Consider the following 13,652-nt stretch of genomic DNA (forward strand, 5'->3'; position numbering starts at 1 on the left):
AAAGATTAGCATTATCCCATTGCACCAATGGGAAAGCCCTGGATGAAAATATATGAGAACCACTTTTGGAGCTATCTGCCCAACTGAATTTTCTTTGACCATTCTATATCCATTAATTTATTCATTTAACAATAGATATTGAGTCCCTACGCTGTTCTAAGCACTATTATTTGGTGTCCTGGGAACAGTATTAATTGCATTAAAGGTCAAATGCCCCTGTCACAGCCTGGGTTCTTGAGACATGCAATTTTGGTAATGGCGGCCTTTACATCCTTGTTTCTCAGGGTGTAAATGAGGGGGTTGAGGATTGGTGTGAGAATAGCGTATGCTACATTGCCCATGATGTGGAAGTCGAGGGGTAGGTCAGCCCTGTAGGCCACATAGGCGATGGCAATGGATGAGTAGTAGGTACCCACCACCAGGAGGTGGGAGCTACAGGTGGAGAAGGCTTTGGACCGTCCTTCTCGGGAGCTGATGCGAAGCACTGAGGCCAGGATGTGGGCGTAGGAGAGGAGCACCAGGAGAAGGGGGAGGGAGGACACCACCATGGCGATGCAGAAGCCCATGAGAGTCTGAGGGGTGGTGTCAGAGCAGGAGGCCTGGACCAGAGCCAGATGGTCACAGAAGCAGTGGTAGATGTAGGCAATGTTGTTATATGCCATCTGGGAGGTCTTTACTACAGCCGGGATGGGCAGGAGGAGGGCAGTGAGCCAGGCACTGGCTGCCAGCATAGTGTTGGTCTGTGGGGTCATGTGGACAGGGTAGTGCAGTGGGCAGCAGATAGCCACATAGCGGTCATAGGCCATGACCACCAGGATGAAGGCTTCAGAGCATGTAAAACTTTGGAAGAGGTACATCTGCAATAAGCAGGAAGGAAAGGTGAGGAAATGGTCCCCAAGCAAGAATAGGGACAGCATCTTGGGGACAGTGGTTGTGGTGAAAAGGATGTCCAGGGCAGAGAGGTTGATCAGAAAGAAGTACATAGGCTTGTGGAGGCTGGGCTCTGCCACCACAGCCACCAGGATCAGAGCATTACCCATAAGGATGAGAAGATAGAAGAGGAGGAAAATAAAAAACACAGGGAGGAAAAAGGACTCTGGCAGAGAGGGGATGCCCACTAGGTAGAAGACGGGTGAGCTGTCCACTGATCCATTACAGGTTGTGGCCTCCATAGTGAGACAGAGCTAGATTTCTGGGAGATGGGCAGGTGGATCATCTGGACACCAGGAACATCTAGAAACCATAGAAACAAAGGATTCTGCAGTGATAATTCTACAACGTTTACCTTATAGTTAATATAAGCACAATTATTTACAACCAACTCTGAGGACTGATGGTAGGCTGTGGTATTGACTTTTACCATGTGATCCCCAAATTTATCAAATACTAATTAGTAGTAACCTACCAAATGGACGTCTTTATGCTTTGCGTAGGTGATAAAGTGTTGAAAGTAAAGAAGGCAGGAAAAGTTCCTGTCTTCCTAGAGTTTATATTTTACTGGGAATATCAGATATAAACAGTTGATTATTGAATTATGATTGTGAAATTCTTTGGTCCTCTTCTTAGGTTCCATGCTCTGTGGTTTGGGTTGATGTCAGATCTCTTAAGTCAAGTCCTTAAGCACATGTCTCTACTTTTGCACTCACTCAAAATTCCACCATGTTGTTCTGGAGGGGCTGCTTTCTCCAAGATTTTGTGTAATATGCTGCTTCTCACATATTTATTAAGCTTCTTTCTTTCTTGTATGCCTTGAGTAGCAGTTCTTCCTGACTCCATTTAAACTAGATGTCTGGACTTCTGCTCCTGCATAGGATGTAATAGGTCATGGCAGCCTACATTTCCACTTCAACAACTAGGAAAACATGGATAAATTACACAAATCACATTTTGAAACAAACTGGAGAAACATGGGTTCAATAAGGATGAGATGAAGTGAAACTCTGGGGGATGGCGGACCCTCTAAAGTGAGTTAACAATGATCAGCTCTTTTCTTCTCTGGGAATATTTGATTTGGGGACACATGATGTGGCTTGGGCTTGGATCAGGCAGAGGGTCATGGATGAGAAAAGAGAAATCAGCAAGGCTTTTGGCAGTTAAAAAGGGCTTATAAAACAGATTGGATTTTTGAGGCTCTCTCAATGCATAACAAGTTTTCCCCATGGGACATCTGAATTCTGGAGCTATGCAAAGGAGGCTGGAGAGCTGGTCTGAAGGCTTTTAAAAGACAAGATAAAACCTCCCATGATCTGTGAAGCTTGAGAGACTACAGGGAGAGGGTTTGCCTCAAATACATATGGTCTTCCTCTCAAGACATTTTACAAAAATGGAGGCTATGTGTCTGTGTAGGGGGAGGAGGTGGGATGGGTGAGGAGGGTGGCTAGAGACCTAAGTTCTAAACCTCCAAAGGGCAGAAGCAAATATCCCACTGTCTTTCAGGGCTGAGGAGACAAAGGTCAACCAGGCTATCAGCCCAAAACCCAGAAAAGCCATACCTTAAGAACAGGAGCAAATCAAAGTTAGACTAAATCTTACTAGAACTGAAACTCAACCCTAACCTAACTCAAACCTTAATAGGCTTTAGGTGACCAGCCCTTTACTCTACCTGGCTAGCAGAGAAAAAGGAGAAATCTATCTGGTGAGAGATGTCATCTGGGCCCTCTACAAATTTATTATAAAAAATGATTAGCCCACAGTACAATTATTAGATATGCAAAAGGTGGGACAATGCAATCAAAAACCAAGAGTTGACATAGAGATGATCCAGTTACTAGAGTTAGCAAACAGGGACTTTACTGTATCTATGTTTATACATTAAAGAAAATAGATCTGACATTGTTTCCAGGAGAAAAAAAATAAATACATTAAAATTAAAATTAAAAAAACAAAAAAAAGAAAATAGAGAAAGATGTTGACAAAATGAATTTAAAAAATGGAGATTTCAATAGAAAATTGGAATCTATTTTAAAAAGCATTAAACATTCTAAAACAGAAATATCCAATATTGGAAATTAAGAACTCATTGGATAGGTATAATAGCAAACTGGACACAACAGAAGACAGGATTAGAGACCTGAAAAATAGATCAATAGAAAATAACTAAAATTAGGTCCAGAAAGAGATAAAAGAGTATATACTATATGATTTAATTGGCATTAAGTTAACTGACAGGTAAAACTAATCTATGATAGTATAAATCAGTATAGTGATTGCCTATGGGGTAAGGATTGACATGAAACAATCAAAAACATACTTTCTAGGGTGATGGACAGGTTCCATATATTGAGTTGAGTGGTGGTTACAGGATGTTTATATTTATGAAAGCTCATTGAATTATATACTTAAGATCTGCATATTATCTTCTGTGTAAATTTTACCTCATTAAAAATACAATAATGAATATAATACAGAGAGAGTGAGAAGGCAAGAACCAGACTAGGAGAAGGTATTTTTATATTTTCAACACATGTATCAAAGGGCATGTATCCAGCATATATAAAAACCTTCCACAACCAATAAGAAAAAGATAGATGACCTAACACAAAAATGGGCAAGACTTGAATAGGCAGGCACTTCACAAATGAGAACATCCAAATGGCCAATAAACATATGAAAAAGTGCTCAGCATCCTTAGCCATCTGGAAGTGTAAATTAAAACACAATATGATACTGGTAAACACTCATCAGAATGACTAAACTTAAAAGAACTGCCAAGTGTTGGTGACATATGGAGTAACTGGTACTCTCATACATTGTTGGTAACTGTTACAACCACTTTGAATAACAGTTTGGCAACAGATTCTAAAACGTATGACTCAGCAATACCACATCTCAACACATAACTAAGAAAAATGAGTACTGTGTCTACCAAAAGACATCTTTATAGCCCTAGGTATATATCCAACAAAATTGAAAACATATATCACACAAAAACTTGTACATGAACGTTCAAAGCAGCATTATTCATAGCAGTCAAAAAGTAGAACAACCCAAGTGTGCATCAACTGATGAATGGATAAAACGAAAGGTGGTATATCCATACTATGGAATATTATTCAGCCATTAAAAAGTAATAAAGTACTGATACATGCTACAACGTGGATGAACTTTGAAACACTACTATGCTAAATGAAAGAAGCCAGATATAAAAAGCCATATATTGTATGATTCCACTTATATGAAATGTCCAGAATGGGCAAATCTATGGACGTGGAAAGATTCATGGTTGCCAGGACTGGGGGAGGAGGGAGTGGAGAATCAATGATTAATGAATATGGGATTTCTTTTGGGGTGATGAAAATGCATGGGAATTTAATAGTAGTAATGGTTGTACATTGTGAATATACTAAAAGTCATTGGAATGTTCACTTAAAAATGATTAAAATGGTGATTTTTATGTTAGGCAAATTTTACTTTAATAAAGAAAGTTTACAGCAGCTTTTATTTATAGTCTTCAAATGGAAACAACCTGAATGTCCATTAACGGTAGAATGGACAGGTTGTGGTATATTCATACAAGGGAGTGCAACACAGCAATGAAAAAGGATGAACTACCATTACACACAAGATATATGAAGCTCACGGTCATAATATTGAATGAGAGAAACCACACCCAAAAGACTACATGCTGTATGATTCCATTAAGATCAAGATTAAAATCAGAAAAATTAATCCATTAATATTAATGGTGAGAGAGGTCACAACAGTGGCTACATACACTGGGGGTAGGGAGATTTCCGGGGTCAGGAGCAAGGGAGCCTTTTGGGTTGCTGAAAATGTGCTTCATCCTTAGCTGTATCTCTAGTTGATCGATATCTATATCATTTATCTCTAATATTTGTGGGCTTTATTATATCTGAGCACCTTAAACAAGTAAGCAAACAAACAAAAATATCTGAATATCATGTCTCTGTGTCTATGGCTTTTTTAATATTACAATGAAAGGAATGGCAGAGGATGCCTTTCGTGAGAGGAGCCACTTCCAGACTGGAGTCTAAGTTAAAGGTGTATTCTACCCAATGGTGGAAACAGAGATTGAAAGGCATCTGTGCGTAACAGTGTGATTTTTCCTCCCCTCTACCTGCTGCAGGTGTTCCTGATTAACTGTTTTGTGTCCATTATCCTATAAATTCCCTGACCCCAAATAAGAAGGTACTACGGAAGTCTGGAAACTTGGGAGCTTTGGGAGCCATTGCTAGAGAAGGGCACAGTCTTCTTGTGACAAGAGCCCAAAGGCAAAAGACCCTACCCCAGAGGTTGTTCTCGCCTTGTCAAGGAAGAAGAGACGTGCGCTTTTGTTGGCCCACAGAACTGGAGGTCTTTAACTGTGGGAGAATATTGACTACTATGTTGGGGATGTCTCTCTGAATAAATGATAGAGGAACAAATTGATGTTCACGATTATATCATTCCTTCTTCAACCGTGATGATTCTAAGATTAATTCCTCCCTGATTTTTCCAGAACTGTCTCATTTCTCTTATTTCTAACAAAACATCTCTCATGCTGTTGAATCATAAAAATGCCAAACCTGAAATATCCAGCCAGCTGGTTTTCTTTTAATTTTAACAAAAAGGGCAAAAACACAAAAAGGGCAGGGGCTTGCCAACACTCACATGGCCAATCAGCCACAGAGCTAAGATAGGAGCCCTGCCTCTGACTCCCAGATCAGTGCTCCTTCTTCTGTAACCTGTTCCCAGGAGAATCTGGAAGCTTAGGTTTTCACGCGGGGAGAGATCGGGGCAAAGGTTTGCTCTCTTTCCTTCTCCATTTCTTCCGGCTGCTGTTGTCAGCAGTAACCATAAATTTCAGAGTGTGTTTTTTAGTCTCTTGAGTGTGGGGTGGCCTGGTTCTCCATTAGGGTAAAGGCTGGTACAATGTCTTTCTAAAGAAAAGGACACATGGGACAAGCCACTCCATTGTGAATGTTCCCCTGAAGGAGCGTTCTAGAGGTCAGCCCCCACTGCACAGGCAGGAAAGCAAAACGAGTGCACCTCAACTTAGAAGAGCTAACCCTCAGTCAGTCAGACCCATCTGCCTAAGCCAATCACCAGCTTTTTCTAATGCCCAAACGGACGCAAACTACATTATCCTGAACATTGTTACAGCTCAGAGAACTTGATTATGAATCGAATGTCACCGAGTTAGGCTGAGTTGGGGTTTGAGGAGCAGAAATTCAGAGCCGTCAAGTCCGGTTGAACCCTCCTGCCCCTTCCTCTGCCTCACTTCTATTAAACAGTCGGGGACACAGATGCTGAGTCTGAAGTTCAGAAATAGAGCATTTTTTCAAGGTCAACCAACACATTCATATAGCAGAGGTAGGTCTTGAACCCGGTGTCCTGGCTCCCACCCAGTGTTCACAGGATTTTCCATGGAAGAAGATGATTCCTTAGCCTGCTATTCAAAGCCCACCTTCTTGCAGCCTTATTTCTCCTTATTCTAAATAGCAACTCCCTGCCCTTGCCTTCTGCCTCTACCAAACTCAGCTCAAATATTACCTCCTCTAGGAGGCCTTTGCTGGTCTTGGCTGGCTCAGGGGGCCCTTTCTCTGGGCTCCTGAAGTCCCTGCGTTTCCCTTTGTCATCATTATAATCACTCCGGCTTGTGCCTGTCTATTTATATGTCTATAGCTTTGCCACACCAGGAGCACTTTCAGGGCAGTAATGGGGTCTGATTGTTTCTATTTAATAATGTACCACCACCCTTCCCAGGAGCTTGGTGCCTGGTGCTCGAGAATGCAGCTCTTCCACCTTGTCTTGTTTTGCTGAGGAATCATAAAATAGAAATGAAGGAGCCATTAGTGATTAAATAGTTTTAGTCAACGTCTTTATCATAAAGATTGGGGCAGAGAAGGGAGGCACAGAAATGGGCTGTGATTTTCCCAAGGCCACACAGCAAGTGGCGTAGAACAGACTATCAGCAGGCTGGATTATCAACTGACCTTGAGCCCAGGCTGCCCACCTACTTGGGGCCAAGGACAGACTGACCAGTTGAGGTTTTTGTGCTCACCCCTCACCTCCAAGGCACTGAAGCTCTCCCTCCCCTCAAACTGCTGTTTGGCAGGGCAGGCCTATGCAACGACACACGAAGCACGTGCTTAGGGCACCAGCTAGATAGGAGCATCAAAGACTATTTTTGAAAGAATTTAATACTTGATATTTTTAAAAAGTGTTGATACAGCATCATGACAAAAATCAGAAAATGTTGGACTTCTTTACATTTACTTTGTGGTTTGCATTAAGTTATTGTAGTTTGAATTACATGTTGCAGGTGTGATTTCAGTGCTTCAAATAATACTTGCCACTGAAAGTATTATTTAGGGGACCATTTCCTTGGGAGGATCCTCCCTGCTGGGATTATCTACATGACAATTATGGTGCCAGTCTGGGAGAGAGAAGAACAGAAAAACCAATCACCTCAATGTCCAACCTGCACTCTAGGTACCTGATCTCCTCTCATCATACAGCCCCATCAGGGAGGGGTTACGCCCCTACGACTAATGAAGAAACTGAAGGTCAGAGAAGGCCAGGCCCTCACCCAAGACCACGACAGGTAAGGGGTGAGATCAGAGGCTATTCCTGGAGCCAGCCTGCTGAACAGACTGGAACCCACCTGGAAACCCAGAGTCCTGGCTCCTGGACCAGCTCTGCCACTCTTTCTTGCTGTGACTTCAGGCCTCTGAGCCTCAGTTTTCCCATCTGTAAAATGAGGGCTTTGGGAGAAGTGACATCTTTCACCTCAATAAACATTTTTGAGCATCTGCTCTGTGTTTGGCTGAGTGAGGGATTCGGAGATGGATATCTCATAGACGAAGCCTCTAAGGAGGGAGAGCAAGCACTGTCCTTCCCATTTATTAAGCTCCCATTGCATGCTTGACTCTTCACAGTCATTACTTATGTCATTATACCTCACTATGACCCCCAAATCCATGCAATTATCTCATGATATCCCCACCACCCTGCGCTGTTCCCATAGAAAAGGAGCAGGATGTGTGTGAAGTACAGAATTTATGCCCATTAACTTTGGAGTTAGAAAGACCTGGGTTTCCATCCTGGCTCCACCACCTTGCACTTTCCCTGTCTGAACTGCAGTTCCCTCATCTGTGCCTCTTGCAGAATTGACGTGTGCCTCACTAAATATTCCGTTTCTCTTGCTGTCCTAGGCTTTGCTTTCTTGGGAGAAACTCTCTTCCACGATCATCGGCCTCCTGCTTGTGACCACACATTCCTCCAGCTCTGCCAGGTTTCTGGTCCACAGTCACACAGACCACGTGTGCACAGCTGACGTGGATCCTGGCATCCTGACATTCACACATCAGGTGTGTGTGCTCCGGCTTCTTGTCACGGCTCTACGTGCGCCTGGTCTCACCAAGCCTGTCTCCCCACTCCAGCCTTGGCCTATTCTGGGCACTCTGTCCCCAGCCCTGCTCACCTGCCAAGCCTGGTCCACCTTGGTGTCTTCTATGGAGTTGTCACACTTGGCCTTGGTGGGAGAGCCAGGTAGGAGCTGAGCTGTGGCCCATTAAACCCTCAGGCCCCTCCTTGCAGCCAGGCCTGCTGGGGCCCTCTCCCTCGGGTTGGCCCTCTTATGGGACCACAGGAACAACTTCCTGGGGTGCAGTGGGGGACTGGGCCCTGGGCTTCGCTGATAGAGAAAGCAGCATCATTAACAACCCTCCTGGGTCCCAGAACTTTGCCTCTAGTGGAGCAGTTTTATTCCTGTTTTCCCATCTGGTCCTCAAAGCAGCCAGGGAAGACAGGCAGGGTCGGGATTGTTCTCACTACTTTACATTTGAGGAAACTAAGATCTAGAAAAGTGAAGTGACTTGCCCAAAGTCACATGAGTGGCTGGTGGCAGAGCTGGGATTTGTACCCAAGCTCCAATTCTGGTTCAGTGGTTCAGCAACTTAGCATCTAATGGCTGAGACCTGAGTTCTTCCCAGTAATATCACCTTGGACAAATCCCTTAATCTCACCGAGTCTTCGTGTCCTCGTCTGTGGAAAGGGCGTAACAGCGCCACCTCTCTCAGGGGATGCTAGGCAGGCTCAGGCGCTTAGCACAGGTCCTGTCGCTTATCAGATATTCAGTAAGTGAGAGATATTATTTTACTGAACCAAAGTAGTAAAGCCCTGTCGCCCAAAGGTGATATGCTACTGCTGTTGTGCAGTGAGGACTTGCAAAGGTTTTGTGGAAAGAGCATGGGGGTGGAAGCCTGTGCCAGCCCCAGGCGGGACACAGTCAAGAGTCACAGACCCTTCCTGCCTCAACCTTTGGCTCCAGTGCTCTCTGTTTCTGATTCGGTCACTCTCACTAGTACATATGAAATTTAAACAATTTTTAAAATTTCACAATAAATAGATCCTCATTGTAAAACATTTTAATCAATAGTGAGCTTTATTGAGTAAAAAGTGAAAGTTCTCATACCAATTCTTCCCCATATTTTCCCTCCTTGCCCCAGAGGAAATCATTATTGCTGAGTTGGTGTGTTTCTTCTACTTTTCTAAGCGTGTGTGCGTGTGCGTGTGTGTGTGTGTGTGTGTGTGTGTGTGGTTTTGTTTTTCTTTTATTGTAAATCTAATCATTCTATACTTACTGTGTAAAATATTTTAACTTAATGAGTCTTAGAATCTTTCTATATCTCATCTACTTCATTCTTTTTATCTGATATTTGGTATTTTTTAGGATGGATATGACATAATTTTTCTAATAATTCACCTGTTGATGGACATTACAGTTGTATCTAATTATTGCTATTTCGAACAATATTGTAATTAATATCCTTTTAACATGTATTTTGGGGCACATGTGCCCAAGTGTTTCTCTGAGATGGACAGATCCATAGAAGTAGAACTCCTGGGCCAAGCAGTCAGCACATTTGCAGATTGAATAGTGTGCGCGTGTGCAGAGACTATCCCAGCTGCAAACCTAGAGGCACTGAGAACACTGAGGCACATTGATGACTGAGGTGACCCCGTTACACCAGGGCCTGATGCTTCTGCTGAACCAGGGTAAAACAATGCATGAGGGGCTCCTTTCAGCCTACAGATGAGACTTCCTTAATAGCCCTCCACTGATTGTAGATTTATAACTGCAGATTGCAAGATTACCAAGTCCTTGGCAGCTGAGTACAGAACACAATGGAAACCAAACAAAGGGTACAACAGAGTTTGCAGCCCTCTCCTGATCTAATGAACTCCATGATGGAGCTGAAGATGGTTTTGGAAGTTTCTCTGAATAACCAGCAAGACTATATATGCCATTTCTTTCTGCCCAGATCTACTCACTCCTTTTTGAAGAGAGGAATTTTGGTTTGGGATAAATTTGTATATGTGGCCCTTTGCTTCAGGGCCATGAAGCTAAATGCTGAAGATGTTTCTGGGGGAGAAGACGAACCACTCTTAAATTAAAGGCAAAGAATCTTGCAGGATTACCAGACTGTTAGATCTATTTTTTGGTTCTGTTTTCTGTTTCTCAGACACTACAGAGATCTTTAATAGACCTTAAAAAGCCATCTTTTGGCAGCAGAAGAAGGACTAAAGGCTTTTGGGATGTTATGGATGAAACTGATGACAAGACTTGGGTTCTTGGGCCAAAAGAACCCACGTGGAGTGCAACAACTTAGAAAATTGCAGTCAACAGGGGGAAACAAACAAAAACCAAGATTTAGATTCCTGTTAGGTTTCTCATTTTGTTTTGTTTTACTTCAAAAAATGAAGCAAATGGAAGTGTAAAACTGTTGGCTGAGATTTCTTTGTAAAAAGCCAACATTCTAAGACTGACTATTATAACATTATGGGATGAAATATGATTTATTTTACTACCTCTGAGAATAAAACAGTTCTTATACTTTTGGAAATAACTGGAAATCCTATAGTCATGGTAATATATAAATATCAGAACTTGTTTTAAAACTGTTTAATTGTTCAATGACAACTCCCACTCCCTGTGTTGCTCAGAAACAGACTGTGCCATAAACCATAGCATTCCCGTGCTTAAGCTAGCGATAAATTCAGCCTTTTGTTTCAGATATTGAGTGGTAGTCTTTTCCTTTAACATTTCTTATTTACTTCTGTATGGTTGTAAGTGATATCCTCTCTTTCTTTTCCAATTTTAGTAATTGGAATCTTCTTTCTTTTTTTTCTTGGTCAGCCTAGCTAAATGTTTACCCATTTTGTTGATATATTCAAATAACCAACTTTGGTTTTATTGATTTTCTCTATTGTTTTTCTATTCTCTATTTCATTTATTTCTGCTCTAATCTTTATTATTTCATGCTCATTGCTTGTTTGAGTTTGGTTTGCTCTTCTTTTCTAATTTCTAAAGGTAAAAAGTTAGGTTATTGATTTGAGATTTTTCTACTTTATAATACAGGTGATTTGCAGCTATAAATTTCCCTCTCTGCACAGCATTAGCTGCATCCCATAAATTCCGGTATGTTGTGTTTTTGTTTTCATTCATATCAAAATATTTTCTAATTTCCCTTGTTATTTCTTCTCTGACCCATTTGTTATTTATAAGTGTTTTGTTTAATTTCCACGTATATGTGGAAGTAGCATTCAGTGATAGAGCTTTTATCATTTTAAAGATAGCATAGAAAAAGTGCACAGGTTATTTAAAATATATATTGCTTAGAACCAAAAAAAAAAAAAAAACCTAGTTAAGAAAAAAATAAAGTTTTCAAAGGAGAAAGTGAAACTAGACAAAGTTGGGAAAGATAATTCTGGGAATATATTTTGAAGAAACCATAAGGAGAGGATAAAAGGAAATACATTGAATCATGCTATTTGAAATATAAACAGAAAGCACAAAATAAGAATTTAGTATTTTATTTACCATCAAGACTGTATTAAATTAATGCAGAAGAAATAAATATTATTCCTGTAATGGAAGCATGGTCTCATGACTGCAAAATGACTACGTAAGAATTACCGCTATGTGCAAGTGATAATTGAAGTTAGTTTTAGAGCTCAACATTTTATTTGAATTTAGAAGTGTTTTAAACTAGCTTTTGCGATCTTAGAATTTACCTTTTTATCTTTCTTCTTCCTCCCCCTCCCAGCCACATGGAGGTATAAAATATAGCACATAATAGGTTTATGATATACATACTTAATATTTGAATGACACCTTATGTCATTTAGCTGACAGTTTTAATTCTCTTGCCGAGAAGTTTAGGTAGCCATTTGTGAGAACAGGTAAATGATTAGTTTTTAATAAAAAAAAAAAAAGCAGATCATTGCTGCCTATAGAACAAGTTGGCTTATGTAATTATCCCAATGTTTGGTAAAAAAAAAAAAAAAAAATCTACACTGGAGAGAATCAGTAAAATTAGAACTATTATTCAAACAAACTATGACTCAGGACGAGTACTGAACTCTGAGGTAAAAATGAGATCAATTTTATTGAAGTGTTTTCCTGACGTAAGTGTGCCTCCTCTGAGTTTAATGCGAGAGACTTCCTCAGTCAGCAAACCTAACTCAGGTGGGATCCTGCAGCTGCCAGACTCATCCTGTAAGTCCCTGCGCTGTTCTCCCACCTCTGCTAGTTGACTTTTTCACACCTTCTCTTCTCTCCTCAACCCACCCATGTGTCTTCCCATTGCCGCTCCAGCAGTCAGGTGGGAACCCCCACAGACTCGATCCCACAGCCACCCACCCACCGACCAGCCTCTGCACCTACGTACTCCGCCTCCCAGCCCACTATCACGATGAACTCTTCACGCTCCTACCTAAAGCCAGTCCCGCCAACCATTCTTCCATCTTTCCTCTACCACAAAATTTTTCTCTCTACTGAATCATTCCCAATAGTGTACAAATATGCTGTTATTTTTCCCATCTGAAACAAAAATTTTATCTTTATGTACTGCTGATTAAGTTTTAAAAATCAAAGTGCACAACAGTACTATAGTATGCTACCATTTCTCTAAGAAAGAGTGGAAATATATCTATATAGTCATATGTGTAATATATCCATATTTATATATTATACATATGTACATATATGTATACATATATATGGTATATTTTTCAGCTCAAGTCACTTTCAAAAGCAGGTTCATAGTCTCTAAAGAGTATCTCTTAAGATATAATCTCTCCTCTTAACTCTAAAGTCCCTCATTATCTTTACTATTGAGTTGGCCTTGAAACTTTAGTTGTAGTTTCAATATTTTTAGTTATATTTGCCTGAGTGCCATCACTTATCAAGATCTAGACGGTAAGTTTATTAAGAGCAGAGTCAGAGCCCTTTATCTACACTTCACTGATTCTCATCTTATGGTGCCTCATTAAATATTTGTGTATTTATAGGTATGTGAATAAGTGTGACTTTCTGCCACTTTCAGGCATAAACCGTTAAAGGCCATTTAATCCATTTGATTCATAATATATTTTAAAAGACTATTAGCTGTTGAAACAGTGATATAGTTATAATTTTTGAGAAATCTAGTAAAGCTTGTTCCCATCTTCAACCCAAAGAAAAGATAAAATTCATCAGGAATTTTTTCAAAATAATTTAGACTTTGAGAATTTGGCTTTGACAGGCCAGGAATGGAAAGAAAAAGGCCAGAAATAATTTCCTTTGAATAAAGGTTTATTTATACTACTTAAAAAATGAAAGCCAATAATTTTAATGGATTAATTTTAACCTCATTTTTATATAC

General features: G+C 40.7%; 1 protein-coding gene across 1 annotated transcript; it reads right to left on the reverse strand.

Annotated features, from left to right (window-relative positions):
* Window positions 1–175: 175 nt before the first annotated feature.
* On the reverse strand, window positions 176–1,206 carry LOC105811453 (olfactory receptor 2AT4). The gene has a single exon (XM_012645647.1). The coding sequence runs from the start codon at window positions 1,170–1,172 to the stop codon at window positions 207–209; it is 966 nt and encodes a 321-aa protein (XP_012501101.1). The 5' UTR covers window positions 1,173–1,206; the 3' UTR covers window positions 176–206.
* Between the last annotated feature and the right edge of the window lie 12,446 nt (window positions 1,207–13,652).

This window comes from Propithecus coquereli, unplaced genomic scaffold (assembly GCF_000956105.1).
Source record: "Propithecus coquereli isolate 6110/MARCELLA unplaced genomic scaffold, Pcoq_1.0 Scaffold235, whole genome shotgun sequence".
NCBI lineage: Eukaryota > Metazoa > Chordata > Mammalia > Primates > Indriidae > Propithecus > Propithecus coquereli.

What these genes read in the sequence shown, in the direction of transcription:
- LOC105811453 (XM_012645647.1), bottom strand. Translation starts at nt 1,172, where the DNA reads ATGGAGGCCACAACCTGTAATGGATCAGTGGACAGCTCACCCGTCTTC.